This window comes from Liolophura sinensis, chromosome 3 (genome assembly GCF_032854445.1).
Source record: "Liolophura sinensis isolate JHLJ2023 chromosome 3, CUHK_Ljap_v2, whole genome shotgun sequence".
NCBI lineage: Eukaryota > Metazoa > Mollusca > Polyplacophora > Chitonida > Chitonidae > Liolophura > Liolophura sinensis.
Genome location: NC_088297.1, coordinates 3754371 through 3781262, shown reverse-complemented (window position 1 = coordinate 3781262; position 26892 = coordinate 3754371). Strand labels below are relative to the sequence as shown.

General features: G+C 38.8%; 1 protein-coding gene across 1 annotated transcript in view; it reads left to right on the top strand.

Annotated features, from left to right (window-relative positions):
- Positions 1-26892, top strand: part of LOC135463673 (rho GTPase-activating protein 18-like) — a 63063-nt gene that overhangs the window by 17370 nt on the left and 18801 nt on the right. The window contains exons 2-14 of the mRNA XM_064741053.1: positions 8996-9200; positions 9449-9514; positions 10172-10341; positions 11082-11250; positions 11789-11925; positions 13366-13398; positions 14291-14453; positions 14948-15039; positions 16211-16288; positions 16666-16825; positions 17910-17992; positions 22266-22469; positions 23481-23555. Coding sequence (XP_064597123.1) covers positions 9074-9200; positions 9449-9514; positions 10172-10341; positions 11082-11250; positions 11789-11925; positions 13366-13398; positions 14291-14453; positions 14948-15039; positions 16211-16288; positions 16666-16825; positions 17910-17992; positions 22266-22469; positions 23481-23555 — 1557 coding nt within the window. The 5' untranslated portion in view covers positions 8996-9073. The remainder of the gene's footprint in view (positions 1-8995; positions 9201-9448; positions 9515-10171; positions 10342-11081; positions 11251-11788; positions 11926-13365; positions 13399-14290; positions 14454-14947; positions 15040-16210; positions 16289-16665; positions 16826-17909; positions 17993-22265; positions 22470-23480; positions 23556-26892) is intronic.

Sequence of the window (26892 nt, the reverse complement as noted above, 5' to 3'; positions counted from 1 at the left end):
ATGCCGAAAACAATTTTCCAGTAGAATATTATCCCAAGTTTCAAGCGAACCCTTAAACACCTTTTTCTAAAATCAATAGAACTCTCAGAATCAGGAGAAAATGGGCAAGTTAGTCATGGACGAAATTTATGATCAGTTAGGATAGATTTCACATCATTTAAAACAATTTTGTTTTTGTTAGGGGCTGCCTTATACAGTAGCTAGCTTCCATGATAGCTACATGTAGTGGTAAGGTTGGTTTTGTACTCCTGTCTGTTATTTGACAGCATTGCCATTGGGGCTATAAATAAATAAGTATATTTCTGGAGGTTTATATTTCTGCACAGACTGAGAAAAATATACTTTTTGTGAAGCTCAGAAATTTGCCAATCGGACCAATGTAATTTTTGTCTCCAAAATCGAATTAAAAATGTGTATAAATTGCACTGAAAGTTGCTTTTTCATATGAGAAAAGGTTGAGGAATTAAGGTACATGGATTTGCCTTAGGATTTATGAAATGATTTTCGAAATTTTTGTGTCATTTTTATTACTTCTGGCTGGTTTTAGAAGCATCGGTTGACTGTTTGGTCTGATTTTGTAAGTTATCAGTCTAACATGTTTTGACAACTGTTTTGTGGTTCTGATGTGCTCTCGCTATGAAATTACTTTAAATTCTAGGTCCAATTTAGAGTTTTCTGTGAAGTTTGATTACTTACATGTAGTTTCTTATCAGAAAAATTTAAGTGTTGGCATCAAAAGTATCATTTTAAAGCCTTTGACGGATCCTGAAAGTGTAGTTCTACATTTGTTAGGTTAATTACAGTACACGTGTATATTGTTGGTTGATTGTCGACTGTTACCCAAGAGTCTGATACATGTATACAGAAAAAAGTGTTAACGAGGTGTTGATCAGTGGTCATAATGAAGGACATGTGTAGCCACAATCATATTGCAATTACTGAGTACCTGATCGCTCTGGTTAATAAACATTTACATGTGTACCTTTGTGATTTACCTGAGATTCAAGGTGTGAAGGGGAAAGAATGCAAATCGGGTAGTTTTTACACATGCTTTAGCTTTACACACCCGTCATATGTCGTACACACAGCCTATCATGGGATATCTCTTACAGTTAGTTTTAAAAAAGTGTAGATTTGTGGAGATGAGCTACATAGTGTCAGACTGATGTTAATGAGCAGATAACAAGCATTTATAGTTAAATGTCACCATGTTGCTAATTCTGTTCTTCTTGTTACACCTCAGTATTACCGGCCAATGTGTTAATTAAAGAGGGGATGGGTATAGGTGTTAGGATGGGAGTGGAAGTTATGCTCCTGTAGAGAAAAATTGACAATTCTGAAGCCAGTCATCAAAGGTGACTGTGCATTGAAACATTAAACCTGTATGACGTGGAAGTTCATCCACAAAAGTGCATTATTTAGAGGCAAATAAACGTCACAAAATAATATCATTTTGGTGCTGAAACTTTCCAGTAGAATATCATCCCATGTTCCATGCAAGCCTCAAGACATCTTTTCTAAAATCAGTAGAATATAATTGAAGACGTACATCATGGAGAATAAGACCAGAGCAGCGCTGACAGTGTGATAGCTTGCAAATGGTCACATGTAACCGGTATAATTAAAGACGTACAGCACAGAGAATAAGACCAGAGCAGCGCTGACAGTGTGATAGCTTGCAAATGGTCACATGTAACCAGCGAAATACGTCCTCTTGCCAACTCTCTTTGAACTCGCAGAATTAGCGAAAATGGGCAAGTTATATTTGCAGTCGTGGACAAAATTTATGGTCATTTTGGGTATATGTTTTTAACACAAATTTCAAATGAAGCTTTCTGAGAGCTTTGTGGGGCTGTGAATGAAAGAAATTCATATGAAAACATATTTGTGTTTAATATGTAAAATATTGATTTTAATACAGCTTCATTAGTAGTTTTGGTGCCCAAATGTTTTCAAGAACTGTAAAATGGCTATTCAGATATGCCACGAATACATTTATGGCTTCAATTTAATTTTAGTTTCTTCCCATTAAATGGTTGTTCATGCTTATATGTACCTCATTTGGCACCGACAACAGTACAGCCATGGCCGTACCACTTTTCATCAAAAATAAAATAAAAAAAATAAAGGAATCTGAAGTAAAGTTGAACCAGTTTAATGGCAACCAACGAAATGAAGGCCCATACACACACATGTGCACTGTCATGACTGTGGACTGTTAAACGCATAAAACTGTGAAGAATAAAGCCACGCAAAACGATTTAAGGGCATCTCCAGCTGGCTCGCATCCCAAAGCTTCCAGGACCTAGGCAGCTGAAGACCCTTGTCTGTTGTGGTGGGATACTCGATTCACCTGGCTTCTGACGTGTCTGCACCTGTAAATGTATACACGTATCTGCACACTGCCACATCGATACATGCACGTGTACATCCAGTTTTGTTTGTCACAAAGGTTTAGACTGAGTGAGTGAGTGAGTGAGTGCTTCGGGTTTGACGTCGTGCTCAACAATTTTTCAGTCATATGATGACGAAGGAATCCTTAGGGTGTATGTAATGTACCTCCTTGTTGCAGGATGGATTTCTCTTTTATCTAGTGCTACTTCACTGAGACACCTTACAGAAGGCTAGTAAGATGCCCTGCCCGAGCCATTATACTGATACGGGTCAACCAGTCGTTGCACTATCCCCTTCATGCTGAATGCCAAGCGAGGAGGTTACAACTTCCTCTTTTAAAGTCTTAGGTGTGACTCGACCCAGGATTGATCCTGGATCTACGGCTCCCGATGCCAGAGATTTAGAAACGATGGAAATACACCTGACCCAATCTAGTATGATAGGAAATTCAGCAGTACTGTTAAGAAAGCAGAAAATGGTTTCCTGTAAGTCACATTCACGTGTCAGGATGCAAGCCACTATACATATCAGAGCAGCCATGGTCACCCAGTCGTGGACAGTGGCCTTTGAAATTTGAGGCAACATTTCAAAGTAAACCTTTCTACTTGGCATTTTTAGTTTCTCTGTTGTCTTTACCATCAGTTACTGTGAATGGAGGCATGATTTCCACTCCTGAATTTCAATGAAACAGATATTTAATATAGTAAGCATACTGCCGCTAGGCTAAAGCATAGACTGTTGTGTGGGAATTAGCACTCAGCTCTGGTGTGCTGCGAGACCTTGAAACGTCTCTATTAAAAAAAAACTGGCGGTTGTCTTCAATGCAAAAATGACTTTTTTAATATTTAACCAACATAAGGAGCACTCTTTAATTGTATAACTGTATTGTGATACGAAGTAAATGCTGTAATTGTACGTGTGCATAGATACATTTACATGTATCCCAGTCTCGGAGTTATATTTCTGTATTTACCGTAAAACCTCTACAAATACGACCACTGACATATATGTCTTGGCATATTTTGGCATGTTGGAAAAATGTTACCCAATCGGTACAGATTTTTACCTGATCAGTACGGATTATTATCTGATCAGTACAGATTATTACCCGATCGGTACAGATTATTACCCGATCGGTACAGATTATTACCGGATCGGTACAGATTATTACCCGATCGGTACGGATTATTACTCGATGGGTACGGATTATTACCCGATCGGTACGGATTGTTACCCGATGGGTACGGATTGTTACCCGATGGGTACGGATTATTACCCGATCGGTACAGATTATTACCCGATCGGTACAGATTATTACCCGATGGGTACAGATTATTGCCTGATCGGTACAGATTATTACCCGATTGGTACAGATTATTACCCGATCGGTACGGATTATTACCCGATCGGTACGGATTATTACGTAATGTCCTAAAGCTCATATACGCACCCTACAACCATACGAATAGTACATTTTTAGTGTTGAAATTCTCTGAATTACATCTATTCAAATTGCATCCATGACTGGTTGAGTTTTTTGAGTATTTAGGGTATTGCTTTAATAGATGTTCATGTAGAAGCAATCTATGGTTCATACAGCTAATTTATACAGTGTATTCATGTCACATGTTAATATTTATTTGCCAGGGACTATGTGTGGTAAAAGGGTGTACTCTATACTATACCCATTTATAACGCAGTGTATTTAGTAGATTTATTGTGTAACTGTTGGAAGAAAGGTTGAGTTTTATTCCAGGTGAAAATGTAATACACCTTGCCACCTATAACAGTCCTTGCAGGATGCTTATAAAGGAACTATCAAACAAAGATTATGTTTCTATGTCATGAAGAAATTGGCCCAGAATTTTTGTTTAAAAAAACGTCATTTTGGGGTTATTTTTATACTTTTAATTCCCCCTGTATGTTATACGTATTTACCAATGGTCAATGGACAGATTTTTTCAGAAATTACGTCATTGTTGATCTCGCTTGGAACTCAATGAACATTCGGAGCTCAGTGAACTGTGTCACTACAGTATGGGCAAGGTGACATGTACACAGATACTCCATTTATTCTTCGGGCCAGCTGAGCTCCCCCTCCGCGCCCCTACACCCGCCCCCGTTTCATCTGCCCCCACCCCTTACCCCACGCACCTATTCAGGTAGATCTGTTCCGTCTCCACACCCCCCACCCCCTCTGATAGAGTTTTAACATTGTTACTTTAATTTAACCTACTGAGTTTCTGGACTGAATACTATTGCCTTTAGAAAACTGTACTTTGAAGCCATTTTTACCCCCCAAAGTGAAAGTTGAAAGATTTGTTTATACTGTTGCATGTTATTACACATGATAATCTACACATTAAGAAATATTATAGAAAATATATAGAAAGATTATAGAAAATATATAGAAATATTATAGAAAATATATAGAAAGATTATAGAAAATATATAGAAAATATATAGAAAGATTTTATGTATCCTTGAAGTCATACTACGACTATGCAAAGGTTAAACCATCTTCCAGTTCATGCTGGTTTCCTCTCCGGACGTATTTGGGAAGGTCTGCCAGCAACCTGCAGGTGGTCGTGGATTTCCCTGGGGCTCTGCTCGGTTTCCTCTCACCATAATGCTGGCTGCCATCGTATACATGTATAAGTGAATATTCTTGAGTACGGCGTAAAACACCAATCAGATAAATGAATAAATCAACTATTTACTTATGGTACCTATGTAGATAAATTAAACTGTGTATATGTAGAACAAAGTTTCTATGTTCTCTGTACCTAATCTTGTGAATGACTCGTGTGTCCTTGGTTAAACTACATTATTAAAATTAATGCAGATGAGACTTGTTTTTGATTGGTGTTTTACGTCGTACTCAAGGATATTTCACTTATACGACGGCGGCCAGCATTATGGTGGGAAACAAGTCAGAGGAAACCTGGGGGAAACCCACATCCATCCGCAGGTTTCTAGCTGACCTACCCACGTACGGCCAGAGAGAGGAAGCCAGTATCAGTAGGACTTGAACTCACATCAACTGCATTGGTGGAAGGCTCTTGGGTCATTGAGCCATGCTGGCATGCTGACCCTGTTGGCCACAAGATTTCTAAAAATTTAATATCCTTTAAACCAGAACTTTTGTTTGAAGTTTCTACATAGAAATGTAGTCTTGCCTTCCAGCTACAATCAGGACGAAATAGGTTCTAAGTGATTTAATTTGGGTTATGTACATGTACAGTATTAGAATGTCATGGTAAGACAGAATATAGTTATTAAAGTAAAACTTCAAAAATAAATATAACATAAAATTAGTCTAAGTTCAAGTCCAGCTCATGTTGGCTTCCTCTCCGGCTGTAAGTGGGAAGGTCCTCCAGCAACCTGCGGATGGTTGTGGGTTTCCCCATATGTACTAATTTTTTTTTTCTCATTCTTTAACCTGTGGATAGGTTTTCTCCGAACATAATACTGGCTGCCGTCGTACAAGTGAGTCGCTGTGAGTTCAAGTCCAGGTCATGCTGTCCTATCCCGTCATACGTGGGAAGGTTTGTCAGCAACCTGCGGATGGTCGTGGGTTTCCCCCGGGCTCTGCCCCGTTTCATACCATCATAATGCTAGCCGCCGACGCATGAGTGAAATATTCTTGAGTACAGCGTGAAACCTCAATCAAATAAATAAGTAAAATCATTCTATAGACACATGTATATTAAGCATGGCAATTTTCGGGACTTTTTGGCAATTTTTGGGACTTTTTGGCAATTTTCGGGTCAGCTTTCTTTGCATAGTGCAGACAACATTACGGTACATTTATACATTTATGTGTCATACATGCATTATCGGAAACAGGATGCTGTTTTCAGATAGTGTTAAGATATATATACATGTGCATGTATCAGGGGTCGAAATATTTCAAGAGCTCAGTATAAATAATGATGACCTCCAATTGAGTCAAGGTCATCTCCAAGGAGACTTTGTACCGTACAGACATTCATAATTTGAGACACGTAAAGTATTGTTTGATATATTTTATCGGCTTTTCCTTGCTATCTTACGCCTTTAAATCATATCATATGATATCAGTTCTTGTTGATGTCATCGCTCTGAAAATATATCAGTCATTATTGGCCCTGTGTATTTGACGTATAAGAGATTATAGGACGGAAGCAGGAAGCCCAGTCTAATCCTCAATATTGGATAAAGATCGACTTACGAATATAAAGTGCATGATCTTGCTACGGTATAGGCATAGGTGTTTTTCTTCACAGGTAAACATGTTTTGATGTTTTGTCTGAATACTATTTGACTATTAACATGATTAAGTTTATTTAATATTTAAAGTTTATTTAAGTTTATTTAAAGTTTATTAAAGTTTATTTAAGTTTATTTAATATTTAAAGTTTATAGCTCCTAAAATGAGCTTTTCTAATTCTTCAACCTTTTTTGTATGGTTGTTTTTATTTGTGTTTATTCAGGCATATTCTAAAGGCATTATTCTGTGTTCACAGATAAAATTACACTTTTTGTGAAACCGTGAAGATTGGCCAATCCAACCTGTGTAGTTTTGTCTCCAAATTTAAATTAAAAATGTGCATTTACATCATTTACATAATGATTGTAGCTTACATTTCTCTGAAAAAAGTGCTTTAGAGGTCGAAAAGGTTGAAGATTTATGGTAGTTCACGTAGGGTGCCGGATTTTTGATGTGGAAATCTGAGTTCAAATCCCGGTGTTGCTCAAAGAAGAAACTCTTCAACTGTTAGAGTGTTTCATGTAGATATAAGTAGATGGCGATGAGAAATGTAGTGTTAGACTATATAAGCAGTCCTGGTGTCTATATATTGCGTGTACATGTATGACTGACATAGCGAGATGCCGTTGGATATACATGTATGTATAATTTATCATTGTATATATTCTACAGCAGTGAGGCAGCACTACATTAAAATATGTCAACAAAGGATTGATTTATTTATTTACTGGATTGGTTTTTGTTTATTTGGTGTTTTATGCTGCACTAAGATTAATTTATTGATACATGTACATTGAAGAGCTATTATTTTGTCACCCAAGAATTTGAAACACTGTTTAGACATTAAAATGATATTGGCAGCTGAATTACCCGTGCATACAAAACAAATGATGAAATGGTAGAAAAGAAAATATGTGTGTAATAAACTGATTATTAGCTTAAGTAGTATGTAAAGTAAAACTCTAGGTTATATTTATTGTTTTATTTTATTTGATTGGTGTTGTTACGCCGTACTCAATAATATTTCACTTATACGACGGTGGCCAGCATTATTGTCGGAGGAAACTGGGCAGAGCCTGTAGGAAGCGCACAACTATCACACAGGCTGTTGGCAGACCTTCCCACTTTTCAACTGGAGAGGAAGCCAGCATGTGCTGGACTTGAATTTGCGGTGACTGCATAAACCAACTTGGCTCATCAGCCTTGATGGATGTACAACTGAATTAAAACCTGAGAGGAGTGTAGAGGAATATAAGAATGACATGTGATATCACATCATGAGCAGGCAGGTACACATAGCTGATTGCCACACTGACTGATGAAAAGTGTACATGTAGGTCTGTAGAGGCCGAGGCTTGTACACGGATCTATACCTGATGAAGTTCCAAGGCTTTTATGGAGTTTTATGGAGATTCAGTCATAATACATACACCTATACAGATCTGTGTTCAGCAGCTGAGGCTTTGAGCCAGCAATCTCTGAGTTTCCTGTTCACTCTTCTACCACTGCACTGATGGAAATCAAAAAAATCCTGGAGGTAGACAGAGTGGGTCAGTGCTTGGGGTTAAGCATCGTACTTAACAATTTTTCAGTCATATGACGATGAAGGAATCCTTACAGTGCATGTATGTGTAATGTGCCTCCCTGTAGCAGGACAGATTTCCAGCGCTCTTTTATCTAGTGCTGCTTCACTAAGCCGCCCCACCCAAGCCATTATACTGATACTGGTCAACCAGTAGTTGCACTATCCCCTTCATACTGAACGCCAAGCGAGGAAGTTACAACTTCCTCTTTAATAAGGTCTTAGGTGTGACTCGACCCAGGATTGACCCTGGATCTACCTAGATAGATAGAGCTTATACGTGTGTATCAACATGTTACAGTGTAGATGCCATTGTAATATTCCACTATTTTGAACATACCTGGTGGCTATTTTTACTCATCTTTAAAGGAGTACTGTCATGTCAGCATGCTCATGTTCCGAAGTCTGTCTGCATGTCCCCATCCTTGTATTTATTTATTTATTTATTATTTGATTGGTGTTTTACGCCGTACTCAAGAGTATTTCACTTATACAATGGCAGCCAGCATTATGGTGGGAGGAAACCGGGCAGAGCCCGTGGAAAACCCACGACCTTCCGTATTCTCCCATCCTTATAACAGCCATATCTGTGAACTGATTGACATTCAGAAGAAATCCATGCACTTTGCTGATCTGATCATAGGTATTCATACCTGTGACTTTTGGTCTTTCGAACTCTATCCTTTGCATTAATAAAGGTGTTTTAGGCTTTTTTTTCGCAGATAAACCAGACCATCGTATTATTATTTCTTGTTCACTTGGTACAGGTAGATGTATATGCCCCGGTGCAAGTTTGTTGAGATGTAGAATCAGTGAGGTGTGGTCGGAGAGTAGTGGTGACTAAAATGGCAGCCCAGTCCCACAATTCCACGGCGACCGAGCACCTGTTTGCCGACTACTGGGCGGAGTATCAGGACATCACGACCAGCAAACCCAGTGATGAGGAAGAGGAGATCTCTAAGACACCAGATGGTAGGGCAGGGGCTATGTACAGAAATAGGATTTGTTCTTCCCCATACAAGGCTGTTTAAAAAAGAATTAAAACCATGATGAAACACATGTACTGTTGATGGTAAAACCATCAACAGAGTAAATCAACAGAGTTGACTGGCCAACATAGGCTAGAAAAGGGAATATACATGTATGTCTATCTATTATGGCCAAAACATGTCTGTGAGGTTGATATGTAGAGTTATCTCCCTTTGTATTTCTGCTCACAGAGGGAGAACAGGAGCTGGACTGGCTCAAAGAAGCAGGCTATGGACAGCTGGCATCCACATTTGAAGGTACAGTATGTCTGACGATTGTCTCAGATTAACATGCTAATCACTCACCCTTTTCATTAAACTTTAATTGACTAAGGAGAACTGAAGGTGAAACTTGACATCTATTTTTACTGAATCAAATACTTATAACGTCACAGATTTTCTATAGCTGTAACACCGTATTTTATACCATGTTTCATTTTGGAAAGTCGGCTTGATCTTTTACATGAGTATCCAAGAGTACATGTTACACTGACCTTCATTAAAATAGAAGATCTTGGGCATCCCTCATTATCAAAACGTTACAGGTGGAATCATTTGACCGTAGTTACATCGAATTATTAAATTAAAAGAATTCTTTAAAACCTCTCCGGCCATAAGTGAAAAGGTCTCTCAGGAACATGCGGATGGTTGCGGGTTTCCCCACGGGCTCTGCCCGGTTTCCTCCAACCATAATGCTTGCCGCCGTCATATAAGTGAAATATTCTTGCATACCGCGTGAAACACCAATCAAATAAATTAATAAATAGATAAATTCATTAAAAAAATCAGAGGTTTATTTGAAATATCGTTTTTAGCCGTCTTTGCTTCAATTTGTTGCACATACGATGTATCCCATCTTCAGCGCTTCTGTTGTATATGTCACTTTACCCTGTGTTTACCTGTACTTACCTACAGATGGGAAGGAGCTGTCCCAAGATGCGATTGACGTGATGATGTCCACACTCACGCGGCGACAGGCGTCCGTCGTCAAGAAACGTGTGGACTCGATATCCGCCACAATGAGGAAACGACAGAAACACACCAAAACAGATGTCAGAGATATATTCGCAAACATGCCTGCTGAGGTATTAAAATCCTACATGTCTTTTGTTAAGACTAGTGCTGTTTTTTCCCTGATGAGTATTGGAGAACAAAATGAAAACGGACCAAGACTGCATGTACGAAAACCATGATGGCCTATTCGTGCAAGTGATGTCTTGATAAACATGCGCAGAGTAACTCACCACATTCAGGCAGATTTCTCATGGATATGGTGATACCCACGTCCACTTAATTGGCGAGTTTTGAGTTCAGATTCTTTTCTTACTAAAAACAGTCCTGCTTTGACTTGTGAAAAATGTGAAACCATTGTTAACACTAATTTACCGAACACCTGTCTCACCATGTTCCAGAGGCGTGAAAGATGCCTCTTTCCATCAGGAACTTTTCAGGTTCACAAATGTTTAGAACATAAAAGATCAAGTTGTAACTTCCTCACTTGGCGCTCAGCATTAAGAATAAGTGCAACGACTGGTTGACCCGTATCAGTATAATGGCTCGGGTGGGGCTGCTTACTTGACTTCGGTAAGGCGTCTCACTGAAGCAGCTTTACTCAAGAATATTTCACTTACATGACGGCGGCCAGCATTATGGTCGGAGGAAATCAGGCAGTGCCCGGGGGAAACCCACGACCATCCACAGGTTGTTGGCTGACCTTCCAACATATGTCTGGAGAGGAAACTGGACTTGAACTCACAGTGAACACATTAGCAAGAAGTTCAGAAACATGAGTTGAATTGATAAGTAATTGTTCTGTTTACGTTAGACAAAATCGTTACCCACAAGCCCTGAACATGTGCGGCGTGCTGAGTCCATGTACGTCACGCGGACGGACAGAAAAGGAAGTGGTAAGGGGAGGGAATCATCGTTCCTGAAGCGGGGAGGTTACGATATGAGGGGCTACAATGACATGGTACAGGACTACACTAACACAGGTGAGAAAACAACTAGGCTATTTTTTAAGTTTCACATCTTCACTTCGACAGGTTTTAAGCGTATTTTAAGACAATTTTCAGCCTACACTTAAAAAATGTTACATTATCAGTGAAGCCATGATCTTGGCAAGCCCACCAAGTGCACTCCCGCTGAAGAAAAGCCCGTGTGATGTTTTTTATTAATTTATTTTTCTGTCAGATGGTCTTGTTAACTCTCACCATAATACAGTGTGCATGTAATTAATAAAAAAAAATGGTATCATTTTCTTAGAATTTATAAAATTTAATGTATTATTCCCTCCTCTCCTTTGTCTCTCTATACACTGTTCTATCTGATAGTGATTTATCAAGTTTGTCAAGACATCTGGGGCTTTTAACTGTTGTAGTGAGTGTTTTCCTTGTCTCAGTTGATCAGTACCTATTAAACCAAAGAGATTGATTGCAGTTTTCTGTGGGTCACTTAGACTTGGTCTAAATTTCAGGTTATTTTATTTGTAATACAGTAAATAGAAAAAGCACCTGTTTTTATTTTGGACAGGTGTGGCGACGTTAAGCATCCAGCCAAAGAACACGATCACCCGGGTGTCTAGCTCGTCTGCGCCTAGTCAACTGACCCCTGCCTCAGTTAAGGAGCAGGAAGCGACCTGTCAGTTTGTGCAGGATGTAAACACACAGGTAAACATTTTGATGTTTTGTCAGACATACAATTTAAAGGCAAAGAAAAAACACAGAAATGAAGTTTATATGAGACTACAAATAATTGTTCATAAAATGGTTAGATTTATTTTCTTCCAACCAAGTAAAATTGTTTTGAAAACATCAGATTCTATGGTGGCAACCAGTTGGTATCAGTGATATCACTTCCATATTTTTGGCTTGAAATAGCTTGTGTCAGAGTTCATTGGGTGGATGTATTCACAAACCTATGTGTATATGTATTTTATAATTTGGAAATCTAACAGTCTGGGTGTTGAGTGGCATCAACCTGTGACGTCACCGGTCCCAATATGGCCAGAAATAAGCTGCCATAGAATCATATTTTAGTAGGTTGAAAAAATTCTAAAAAAATAAATCAGACTATTTTTACTTATTTATTTATTTATTTATTTATTTGAGTGATGTTTTACGCTGTATTCAAGAATATTTCACTTATATGACGGCAGCCAGCATTATGGTGGAAGGAAACTGAGCAGAACCCGGAGGAAACCCATGACATCCGTAGGTTACTGACAGACCTTCCTATATATGCATACCATTTTTATTGACCATGTTTAATGGTCTTTCATCTGACGTACACTTAACCTTAGTATTTTTTTTGCCTTTGACAAGGGTTTTTCAGTCTTGGAGCCTGACAGTGGACCATATTTTACCCAAAGTTTGGTGTATAAAAATGCTCTGTGAGCAGCACATGAGCGCTTAAAATTACTAAATGTGTAATGGCAACATTTACATTTATTTATTTATTTATTTATATATTTATTTATTTATTTGATTGGTCTTTTACAAGAATATTTCAGCAATATATATTTCCAGTATATACCCCAGGAAAACCCACGACCACCCGCAGGTTGCTGGCAGACCTTCCCACCTACGAACATTTACATATAAGTTTCCCTGATAAAACAGTAATCAAACTTCAGAGGTGGGCCTCTGTTGCCGAGGTTGTTAGCACGCCAGTGTGGCGCAGTGAACCAGGAGCCTGTCACCAATGCGGTTGCTGTGAGTTCAAGTCCAGCACCTGATATATGCGACAGAATTCTGAAAACTGGAATATCTGATGTTATGTTTGGTACCTGTATACTGTACATCTTCAACCTATTCGCCTTCTAAAGCAATGTTTTTCAGTGGAATTTATGCACACAGTTAATTATGAAAATAATGCGAAAATTATTCGGTTCTGTCTCTATATTATTTCTCTACACTGCGTAGTTCTCTCAAACTAACAAATCACGTGTTAGTCACAGAGGCGGTAGAAAATGTTAGGGTAGAATTAGGGTAATAAATATGTTTCAGACCAATCTATAGCCTATTGAAACTGTTCCTGTAAACTAAAAATGAAGTACATGGTTGAACAGTATTTAAAGCCCTTCATTTGTTTTTTTTTTTTTCTTTCAGAATGGGTCTTTATTGCCAAAAGATGATTTACCAGTAAGTCATTCAACTTCCAGGAAACATACCAGTATATGTCACCCTGCCCGTTACGTTTTGATGTTCTTTCTTTCAACATGGGTCATTGACTTAAAGTGCTGATACAGCTGTAAAGGAAACTAAGAGGAAAATAATGTTAAAATGATGTGAAGGATACCTTAGGGAGCAGAGCTAAAATTACTGTTCACAAATATTTAGAACGAATAACCCATTTTAACCCCTATAAGTAAACAGTTCTCAAAAACAAAGTCTTCGGCAGTTTCTGTAAAACTCTCTTGATGTGACATGATGATATTTCATATGTTACGATGAATCAGTTAGATGTGATGTCGAATGAGGCATTTATGCTGGAATGACATGCACATTTGGCGTGATTCGTTGCTGTACGTCAAGAATGGGTGAGGCGAAGTGTTCTTGTGTGATGTCACACCAGACAAAACTGGAAATGACACAAAACTTCTGTTGTCGTACTATCCTCCAAAATCCATAATCCAAAACTAATGACAGCGATTTTAATACATTGCAATTTTTTAACAATTTAGGGAAGCAATTCAGACTATCTTGATCCTTATCATTTGACCCTGCTCTAAATGAAGTCCTCACACTATAGTAGCTCTTTAACAGGGGGCGTTTTGGGCAGAATTCGCGCTTGATGGATACTAAACATAGTAGAGGTATAAATTTGCGCTTGATGGATACTAAACATAGTAAAGGTATAAATTTGCGCTTGAGGGATACTATACATAGTAGAGGTATAAATTTGCACTTAATGGATACTATACATAGTAGAGGTATAAATTTGCTCTTGATGGATACTATACATAGTAAAGGTATAAATTTGCATTGTTTTAGGTATCAGTATTAACATGATTTGTTTTATTTTAATTGTCAGAATTTCAAGCTTGTATATGACCCGCTGGGAGTGACCAGCACCACAGATCTCAGTTACAGCGACATTATTCGAATCAAGCCCCTCGCTGTCATAGAGCTGACATATTTGTTAGAAAGTCACGGCATATTGTACTCACGCAGAAAACCAAGGGTCAAGGCTAAAGGTAGGGTAATAAGGCTAAAGTTTGTTGTAATATCTCGTCAGATTTGAATTATAGCTTAATGGAAAAAGAGCAAACCCAATTTCTTATACCCAAATTCCTCAACCTTGTCGAATGTTTGTAACATGTTCTTGAGGCATCATTCTGTGTAGACTGATAAAATTAGACTTTTATTGAAGCCCTGAAATTGGCCAATCCAACCCATGTAGTTTTGTTTCCAAAATCAACTTAAAAATGTGCATAAATTGCAGTGAAAGTTGCTCTTTGATATGCGAAGACATTGAGGAATTAGGGTAAGTAATGTTGCTTTGGGCTAAAATGATATGACTGTAGGCAGGTTAGAGTTTTGTCAAATCCTGCAAGCCAAAAGGACTGCGGAAAAGCTCTGTTCTACTTAATGTGCTAAACTGAGGAAGTTTGGTTTTGGTTGCTGAATCACTGTACCTGTATATCATTACAGGTTCATCTAATCTGTTGATAAACTTGCACTTTTCCAGATCATGGCATATTTGGTGTCTCATTACAAACTCTCCTGGAGTATGACAGGAAACGACAACATGGCTGCAAAGTTCCTTTAATATTTCAACAGGTAACGATTTCATTTCAACAGGTAGCGATTTCATTTCAACAGGTAACGATTTCATTTCAATCTGTGTACATGTATAACGTCTGTAATTCTGCAATTTCAATTTAATTTAATTTCCTCTGGTTTGCCAGCAGCCTGCGGATGGTCGTGGGTTTCCCCCGGGCTCTGCCCGGTTTCCACCCACCATAATGCTGGCCGCCGTCATATAAGTGAAATATTCTTGAGTACGGCGTAAAACACCAATCAAATAAATAAATAAATAAATTTCCTCTGAAAACAAAATAACTTTTGTTTTGTTAAGTTGAGTTTCACAGTCAACAATTATGCATCAGTCTAAAGATTGTTGTCACTGTACTTGTACAATTACAAGGATTGTGACATTTTTTTAGTACACCTGTATTATGGGTTATATTATGGTAGGCTGTTATCCATTTGTGTGTCCGTCTGTCCGTCCGTCTGTCTGTCCGTCCGTCTGTAAACTTTTCTGATTCATTTCACTTAAGAATTGTAAAATTTGTGCACAATTTGTCAGTGCCAGCAGAGCACAAGCTTTTTGATTATTTCATCAGTACTTTACACTGTACTCCAGAATATTTTACGTATACGACAGCAGCCAGTATTATAGTGGTAGCTTTATGGTAGACCTTTCCACATGCAGCCAGCAAGGAAGACAGCATGAGCTGGAATTGAACTCACGGCAGCAGCATTTGTGAGAGGCTCCTGGGTCATTGCTTATTGAAAAGTGATTTCAATTTTAACTTTGAGTTATGTGCCTGCTTGTGATAAAATGTATTTTCTTGTCAAAATTGTATTTAGAAAAAAAAGGCAGGGGTGGTTATAGCGCACCAGGGTGGTGCAGTGGCCCCGGAGCCACCCACCAATGCGGTTGCTATGAATGCAAGTCCAGCTCATGATAACTTCTTCTCCGTCCGTATGTGGGAACGTCTCCAAGCAACCTGCAGGTAGTCGTGAGTTACCGCAGGCTCTGCCCAGTTTCCTGCCACCAAAATGCTGGCCGCCATCGTATAAGTGAAATATTCTTGAGTACGGCGTAAAACACCAATCAAACAAATAAAGAAATCATCATGTGACTTCTATATAGCATTAAACACTGAATCAGTCATTTTATCAGTAAGTGAATTAATTATGCAGCTATACTTTCTGTTGTTTGTAGTTAATAGCACACTTGGACAAAATAGGGTTAGATTCGGAGGGAATCCTGAGGGTACCAGGGTCAGCTGGAAGAGTCAAGGTAAGGTCATGATGAGGTCGTATGTCAGGGTTGTATGTCAAGGTCAATGACATGTCGAAGACGTGTTTTGAAGACCTCCGCTTCTACATGATGGCTGAAAAAGCTGTATATATTTTTAAAAAAAAAAATTACATCTTAAAATTCTCGAAATTTGTTGGGGTATAATTTGCCTGGAATGAAATTGATTACGTCATCATAAAAATTAAAATTTTTATACAATCATTTCAAAACTAGATACATACATGTATACTCGATTTGCATTGGCAAGAAAGCATTGCGTTTTCAAAATAGAGAACAAACCTGAAGCATCATTGTGAAAAAAAGGTTTTCTTTATTTGGTTTTTCCGTGACATATTAATAATTATTTTTGGTCACAGCAACTGCGACAAGATTTGGAAGAGCGTTTTTATCAGGAGGATTTCTCTTGGGAGGATGTTTGGCCAAATGATGCTGCAGCCGTTTTGAAACAGTTGCTAAGAGAGTTACCTGCCCCTCTTTTAACACACGAGTACCTAGAAGCTTTTGCCCAGGTGGAGAGTAAGTTTGTGGATATTTTGTTGAATAACATGTATTCAGGCAAATTACTGTGAGATTTTGTGCGGAAGCTTGATATTATGGGTCAAACAGACTGGCATTGTCTCTCTAGTCACTTTTTTGATTGATTGATTTATTTTCTGCCCTACTTATTTTATTTTGGTGTTTTATGCCCTACTTATTTTATTTTGGTGTTTTATGCCCTACTTACTTTGTTTTGGTGTTTTATGCCCTACTTACTTTGTTTTGGTGTTTTATGCCCTACTTATTTTGTTTGGTGTTTTATGCCCTACTTACTTTGTTTTGGTGTTTTATGCCCTACTTATTTTGTTTTGGTGTTTTATGCCCTACTTATTTTGTTTTGGTATTTTCTGCCCTACTTATTTTGTTTTGGTGTTTTATGCCCTACTTACTTTGTTTTGGTGTTTTATGCCCTACTTATTTTGTTTTGGTATTTTCTGCCCTACTTATTTTGTTTTGGTGTTTTATGCCCTACTTAAGAATATTTCATTTATATGACAGTGGCCAGCATTATAGTGGGAGGAAACCGGGCAGAGCCCGAGAAGTGGGGGGAGGGGAGGAGCTGGGGTATGTCATTGGGCCCCTCCTCTTGACCTAGAAGCTTTTGCCCAGGTGGAGAGTAAGTTTGTGGATATTTTGTTGAATAACATGTATTCAGGCAAATTACTGTGAGATTTTGTGCGGAAGCTCTACTTATTTTGTTTTGGTGTTTTATGCCCTACTGAAGAATATTTCATTTATATGACAGTGGCCAGCATTATGGTGGGAGGAAACCGGGCAGAGCCCGAGAAGGGGGGGGGGGGGGGGTGGGCTGGGTATGTCATTGGGCTCCTCCTCTTGACCTATCCACAATATGTACACAGTGGCTTCATGTAGAGTTATTCAGTCCATTCTCTGTTTTGTCTCTACCAACAGGGTAGAGGTCTATTGATAGTAATTCACATCGCTTTAAAGTGGACGCCTTCGATGGCCTAATGCTTAGTGCGTCCGTGTTGAAGTCAGGAGACCTGGGACCTCTTGTTGGAAATGTTTCCTCTATTTGTGTGTTTTGGTTGTCGTCTTGCAGGTATTTCTGACAAACAGGAACAGCTGAAGGCCCTCAACTTATTGATTCTAGTCCTGCCCGAAGCTCACAGAAACACACTCCTGGTAAAAATGCTTTACATCCTCCTTAATGCCAATATGTCTTTGTTGTTTAAAAGAAAAACATACTGTCTTTGTTGTTTAAAAGAAAAACATACTGTCTTTGTTGTTTAAAAGAAAAACATACTGTAATTCTTCAACCTTTTCTGATGTTTGCGAGGTGTTTATTCAAGCAAGTTCTATAGACAGTATTCTGTGGAGGCGAAAAAAATTATACTTTTTGTGAAGCCCAGAAATTGGGCAATCCAACTATGCAATTTTGTCTTCAAAATCAACTGAAAAATGTGGATAAATTTTGCTGAAAGTTGCTGTTTTATATGTGAAAAGGTTGAATTAGGGTATGTAAAAATAAAGAACAAATCAGAGGTAAGGGAATTAAAAAAATGACCCAGAAAATGGTTTGATTTATCGTGAATAGATCTTATGTTTTACATCATTCATCTTTCTCAGTATGTAATTGGTGTATAAAAGAAATACGCTCCTGGAAAGATAGTTTGAAAGGAAAAGTAAACGTCAAAAAAACGAAAGCTGAGAAACAAATTTGCGGGGGGTGGGGTAGGGGGTGGTGGCTGGGTGAATGGAGTTAAAAGAATTTAAAATATTGGAATCTCCGATGGCCTGTTGGGACCAGACAGGACAGTGACCTGTTTGCCAATATACTCACTCAGATTCCTGTTGGGACCAGACAACACACTGACATCACAGGACCTGTTTACCAATATACTTACTCAGATTCCTGTTGTGACCAGACAGCACAGTAACATCACATGACCTGTTTACCAATATACTCACTCAGATTCCTGTTGGGACCAGACAGCACAGTGACATCACAGGACCTGTTTACCAATATACTCACTCAGATTCCTGTTGTGACCAGACAGCACAGTGACATCACAGGACCTGTTTGCCAATATACTTACTCAGATTCCTGTTGGGACCAGACAACACATTGACATCACAGGACCTGTTTGCCAATATACTCACTCAGATTCCTGTTGGGACCAGACAGCACAGTGACATCACAGGACCTGTTTACCAATATACTTACTCAGATTCCTGTTGTGACCAGACAGCACAGTGACATCACAGGACCTGTTTGCCAATATACTTACTCAGATTCCTGTTGGGACCAGACATCACAGTGACATCACAGGACCTGTTTACCAATATACTTACTCAGATTCCTGTTGGGACCAGACAGCACAGTGACATCACAGGACCTGTTTACCCATATACTCACTCAGATTCCTGTTGGGACCAGACAGAACAGTGACATCACAGGACCTGTTTACCAATATACTTAATCAGATTCCTGTTGGGACCAGACCGCACAGTGACATCACAGGACCTGTTTACCAATATACTTACTCAGATTCCTGTTGTGACCAGACAGCACAGTGACATCACAGGACCTGTTTGCCAATATACTTAATCAGATTCCTGTTGGGACCAGACAGCACATTGACATCACAGGAGCTGTTTGCCAATATACTCACTCAGATTTCTGTTGGGACCAGATAGCACAGTGACATCACAGGACCTGTTTACCAATATACTTACTCAGATTCCTGTTGTGACCAGACAGCACAGTGACATCACAGGACCTGTTTACCAATATACTCACTCAGATTCCTGTTGGGACCAGACAGCACAGTGACATCACAGGACCTGTTTACCAATATACCCACTCAGATTCCTGTTGTGACCAGACAGCACAGTGACATCACAGGACCTGTTTACCAATATACTTAATCAGATTCCTGTTGGGACCAGACAGCACAGTGACATCACAGGACCTGTTTACCAATATACTCACTCAGATTCCTGTTGGGACCAGACAGCACATTGACATCACAGGACCTGTTTACCAATATACTTAATCAGATTCCTGTTGGGACCAAACAACACAGTGACATCACAGGAGCTGTTTGCCAATATACTTACTCAGATTCCTGTTGTGACCAGACAGCACAGTGACATCACAGGACCTGTTTACCAATATACTCACTCAGATTCCTGTTGGGACCAGACAGCACAGTGACATCACAGGACCTGTTTACCAATATACTCACTCAGATTCCTGTTGGGACCAGACAGCACAGTGACATCACAGGACCTGTTTGCCAATATACTCACTCAGATTCCTGTTGGGACCAGACAACACAGTGACATCACAGGACCTGTTTACCAATATACTTACTCAGATTCCTGTTGTGACCAGACAGCACAGTGACATCACAGGACCTGTTAACCAATATACTCACTCAGATTCCTGTTGTGACCAGACAACACAGTGACATCACAGGACCTGTTTACCAATATACTCACTCAGATTCCTGTTGGGACCAGACAGAACAGTGACATCACAGGACCTGTTTGCCAATATACTCACTCAGATTCCTGTTGGGACCAGACAGCACAGTGACATCACATGACCTGTTTACCAATATACTTACTCAGATTCCTGTTGGGACCAGACAGCACAGTGACATCACAGGACCTGTTTGCCAATATACTCACTCAGATTCCTGTTGGGACCAGACAGCACAGTGACAACACAGGACCTGTTTGCCAATAACTTACTCAGATTCCTGTTGGGACCAGACAGCTCAGTGACATCACAGGACCTGTTTACCAATATACTCACTCAGATTCCTGTTGGGACCAGACAGCACAGTGACATCACAGGACCTGTTTACCAATATACTTACTCAGATTCCTGTTGTGACCAGACAGCACATCACAGGACCTGTTTACCAATAACTTACTCAAATTCCTGTTGGGACCAGACAGCACAGTGACATCACAGGACCTGTTTGCTAATATACTCACTCAGATTCCTGTTGGGACCAGACAGCACAGTGACATCACAGGACCTGTTTACCAATATACTCACTCAGATTCCTGTTGGGACCAGACAGCACAGTGACATCACAGGACCTGTTTGCCAATAACTTACTCAGATTCCTGTTGGGACCAGACAACACAGTGACATCACAGAACCTGTTTACCAATATACTCACTCAGATTCCTGTTGGGACCAGACAGCACAGTGACATCACAGGACCTGTTTGCCAATATACTCACTCAGATTCCTGTTGGGACCAGACAGCACAGTGACATCACAGGACCTGTTTGCCAATATACTTACTCAGATTCCTGTTGGGACCAGACAACACATTGACATCACAGGACCTGTTTACCAATATACTCACTCAGATTCCTGTTGGGACCAGACAGCACAGTGACATCACAGGACCTGTTTACCAATATACTCACTCAGATTCCTGTTGGGACCAGACAGCACAGTGACATCACAGGACCAATATACTAAACATTACCAATATTGCTAAACTTATACATTTTAAATGAAGGTACTGCGATGGGCACACAACGGCAATGCCCTGAATCTAATGTTTTAGACACTTTTATAAAATCAAAAAATTTAAAAAAGTAAAAAATAAATCAAACTATTTTCTGGAACACTTTCTAAGTCTCTTGCTTTTGATGCATACTCTGTTATAACAGACTCAAGAATTTCACAGAAATCATGTATAAGATGATGGTAATCAGATTTATGGATGTTATAAAACCACTGACCTTTGGCAACTTTCTCACATGTGGCTACAGATATGCGCACTACAAGACATGCGGTTTTCAACAAACGTTAAGACTGCACAGATGGCAACATAACTGTTGTCATCCACTTGTTTAGATTTTGTCAGCAAGGCCCCATAAGTTGTAAGTTCGGAATAAGTGTCGAAGGCTGGGATTGATCCTGAACCTAGTCTGTCTTCGTGATATAGTGTCCTAGCGAGTATGTAAAACTCTCTCAAGGACCGCTTCCACCTCAATTTTGAGCTCTCTGTTACTGTTATATGATCTTTTGAATCTGTTTGATTGATTGTTCGGTGTTTTAAGACTTTTTCACTCATTATGATGATGACGGCTGTTTGGGTTATTGGTACAAGAGGCCACAGCATGCCACTAACCATTGCAATGTACCCTAATTCTTCAACATTTTCGCACATGAAAGAGAAACTTTCAGGACAATTCATAGATGTTTTTAATTTGATTTTGGAGACAAAACCACATTGGTTGTGTTGGCCAATTTCAGGGCTTCTTGAAAAGTGCAATTTCATCTGTCAACGCCTTTAGAATATGCTTGAATAAACACCTTGCAAACATGCAAAGAGGTTGAAGAATTACATGACCTCATGAACTCTTTTGATTCGAAATAACAAAGCTGAAAAATGTAATCTACTGTTTCCTTCTCCAGGCTCTGTTAAAGTTTCTCCAGCGAATCATTCAGCACACTGCAGAGAACAGGATGACACTGTCCAGCGTTGCCATGATCATGGCGCCCAATCTCTTCCTCGTCAACACAAAGTCAAAAAACGTACGCGATATTGAGGTCAGCATGGCCGCCGGCACGTCGAACATCGTCAAGATGTTGATCAAGTACCAGCCTTTACTCTGGACGGTAGGTTGTACGGATAGGCTGAAGGATTTTACAGAAACTGAATCTTATTTGTTTGTTTTTTTCAATTTAATTTATTTGATTGATTTTAAACATTTGTGCTGAAGAATTTTGCACTTCATAATTGACGAGTGAAACTGGTGAGGAAACCGTTGACCATCATCAGGTAGCAGACAAAATTCCTTACTTAAAGCTGCAGTAGAAAGAGTCTGTGAGCAAGTGAGGCTGCATCGTTCTGAAACCCAAACTTGTTTGCAGTGTTTCATAGAAACCTGTGTGTCGAAATAGACCTTCATATACCAGCTGTCAACCAATAAGGGCGTTCAGGGTCAATAATTGTAAGGCAATTCACAAAACGACGTTTAACGCATACCACCAAAGAAGTAAGAAAGTACATAAAGTACGGAAATAGGGCAGAATCATATGAAGAGAAGCAGTCAATGGTTGGTCAGACAACATGAGAAGTAAAGTTGCTTGGAAGGAAAAAAAGCAAAAAAAAAGTTAATCATCATGAAAAAAAAAGAACAGAGAGGCTACAGTCTAATTTCAAAGGAGAAGAAAACTGAAAAAAAATGACATTATAGGCTGAAAAGAGCACATTTGTTTCTATCTGGTGGTGCCTGTTGCATAATTTTGCGATTTTTCCTCGCCATCCACGTAAAGCCTGAAAACGGCAAAGCTGGCATAAATTGTCCATGGCGTCTTCCATCTTTAACACGCTGTAATTTATCCACGGGGTGTGTTGCCTCTCAGCCAATGACTCAGTCTTTAAAACTGACGATTTGTTCGCGTAAACTTGGAACCTACGTCCAACATTCCGGTTGCCTGATCGTCAAGCGGAAAACGAACTGAACTGTTCGCTACCTTCTGGGAAGAAGAGTTCTACTGGAAATGTACGAACTGCACTTCGGCAGTTTCAGACGGCAATTCTCCTCCTAACACAGAAGACTTCAGGACTAGTGCTTAGGCAAAATGGAGTAATTTAATTTCTGTTTTTGATTTTTGGATTTGCAGGTCCCTCCATGTTTGATAACGCAGATTAGAGACCAGATTGATCTGGAACATACGAGAAAAAGCCGAGACAAATCGGTAAGTTGCTTTTTACTGGTATATCAATCTTGAAATCGAATATGATGTACGAGGAGGAACTTGTTTTCAGAATATATTTTGTAGATCAGCTTGAAACAAGAATTTTTTCTGTTTTTTTAAATGCAGTTTTGAAGTCCCCATGGGAACCACAAGTTTACATTAACAAAGCTTATTGACTCTTGAAAGACACTGCTGGTAAACTGGTCTTGAAAAATATCGAGAGGAAAGATTTTAAGATTTTACATGTGTTTGTCAAACGTGTGTACCTGCTGTTCAAAATTTCAGACAAAATGGAAGATGGTTCATCTTAGAGGCTGAATAACCCTGTACTTGTTTTTTATGCACATGTACATTGTGTGTTTATTCATTTATGTCTTGAATTGTTCCATTATTCATTCAAAATAATAATTCATTGAGCAGACATTATTAAAATGTGTTCATAAATAGTAGACCAAAGTTCACAACTCTGAGAAAAGACCAACAAGGGGTTATGTTACGGTATTTGGGTTTATTGCACGAAACATGTTTCGGCCAAAAATTTATAAGGAGCACTATGACTTAATCAGAAGTAGGGTCCATCTAGGTCGGGAATTTCTGTTTTTTAGGTAATATAAAAGATGGAAATTTGAAAGAAATTAAAATTGAAACGGGGAAAACGCTGGTATAAAATTCCATATAATGGCCAGGTGCATCGCTTGAGTTGCATTTAATGAACATATTTTGAAAGACGGCCTCAGAATATACAGATAGTTGAAACAAAAAGCAGTGTTGGTTATTTCTCGGTGTTGTGAATTTGGTTTGCTTTGTTGAATTGTTCACAGTAAGAGTCAGAGGTAATTAAAAGGTAAAGAAAACACAAATCTGAAATCAATGTCACATGATAAACCATTGAACACCAGTACAGTAAAATAGTTCGATTTATTTTCGTAGAAATTTTTCAGCCTAATAAAGTGTATTTAAACGTTGGATTCTATGGGGGCCTTTTCTGACCGTATTGTGACATAATCACATCAGGTTTTTGCTACTTAACACATGTAGGCTTCTAGATTTTACCCTTCTAAATGCAAAATGCATCCTAGAATAGATGGATTTGTTGAGCGGGCCTTGAAATAAATTACATGTATTTCAAATATTAAATATGGATGTGACGTCGCTGATACCCGTCTCTGGGTTACTACAGATGACCATAGAATCTGATGTTTGAAAACCCAATTTTACTCTGTGTGGATAAAATCTAAAAAATTACATTGAACTATTTTTCTGGACTGTGTTTAACGGTTTTTTCATATAAACCTATTTTTTGTGTCTTTGTTATATTTGTTTGAATGCCGATATTGATGACTCGTTTGTGACTTAATTTGAACAGCGTAGGTATCGTGTGACGAGACAACGTTCATTACATCAGAACTGGCAGGTATAGAACACCGGTGGGGCATCACTTAACACCCCACAGGGCACAGATTGCTGTAATGGAACTGTCTTCTCTAGGGCACAAAACAGTGGCGCACCAACAGAGTACCGTTTCACATTTCTACCAATTATTTATAATTTCGTGGAATTTTTCACCAAGTAATTTTGCAGTATTGTATGTTCTGTGTTATAAGAAGAGTAATCTGCTGGTGAAAAGTCAAGTGAAGTTACTATATGTGCTATATTATAATTCTCATGACCCAGGAGCCTCTCACCAATGCGGTCGCTGTGAGTTCAAGTCCAGCTTATGCTGGCTTCCTCTTTGTCCGTATGGGGGAAGGTCTTCCAGCAACCTGCGGATGGTCGTGGGTTTCCACCCGGCTTTCTTCCACCATAATGCTGGATGCCGTTGTATAAGTGAAATATTCTTAAGGACGGCGTAAAACGGCAATCAAATAAATAAATAAATAAATATTAAAATTCCCATATAATATGACTTTTCACCAGCTCAGCAGAACAGTATACGTGAAATTAGTTAGTGAAAAATTCAGAGAAATTATAGGTGATTTGCTGTGCTACTTTTTTTTTTTTTTTGGCTCAGAGAGATAGAGAATTGACACATGCATAAAACCCATGGAATGTGTTTCCATTTCTCCAAATATTACATAATCTTTTCATAATTTAAAAACTAACAGAAAAATTTAAACGAATAAAAACCATACAGCTAATGAAACATACCTAGGCACAGGAATGTGTACTGTTTTTCTGCTTAAGTTCAGCATTTTTAAAATGACACATTTTACTTATTCTGTTTGATTCTTACCACTGACGAGTTTGATTAGTGTCTTATCACAAAAACACAGTAGTTGGCATCGAAAAGGTATCATTTTATTATCATGTCCTCTCATGACAAGCCAGATATCATTTCAGTCTGATACAGACCCTTTATCATGTCCACTCATGACAACTCCGATATCCATTCAGTCTGATACAGACCCTTTATCATGTCCACTCATGACAAACCAGATATCATTTCAGTCTGATACAGACCCTTTATCATGTCCACTCATGACAACTCCGATATCCATTCAGTCTGATACAGACCCTTTATCATGTCCACTCATGACAAACCAGATATCATTTCAGTCTGATACAGACTTGTTTTCATGTCCTCTCATGACAAATCAGATATCATTTCCAGTCATTATTATCGAAAGGGTTTTACATACCAGACTGGTGAAATAGAGTATTTACTTTAGGAATAAATAAATATTCACAAACTGGTAATTACATTGTAATTAAAACAATAACACATTTTAAAACATGTTGGACACATGTATGTATGGACTTGGCAAATTAAAATGCACAAATCAATAAAAGTGTAATCTTTTTAAATCAGTAACAGGACTTTTTTCGGAAAATTATCACCTGCTTGTTTTTGTCCCTGCACACCTGACGTTGAAGGAAAATTGTATGTACGCGAAGAAGATGAGGAAAATAAATTTTCCTTGTCATCTGTCAAAACAGGAAAGGCACTATTTTCTATCCATATGCACAAAAAGTCAGTTTGTGTCCGGCTGTACATGGGTACCTCTGTCAGCAACCTGTGGATGGTTGTGGGTTTCCTCCCACCATAATGCTGGCTGTTGTCATATGAGTGAAATGTTCTTGAGTACGGCGTAAAACATCAGTCAAATTAATACATGAAATCTGTGTCTGATTTGAAATGATTTATGTTCGGCGTATTTAAATTCTCTGAGTATTTTTGCTCTTAACATGTGAAAATAACTGAACCTCTGAGCACAAATTGATAAAACCAGTGGAGTAGGGATAATACGTGGATAATCCTGGTTGGTCAGTCACTTGACAACTCCGATATCCATTCAGTCTGATACAAACCCTTTATCATGTCCACTCATGACAACTC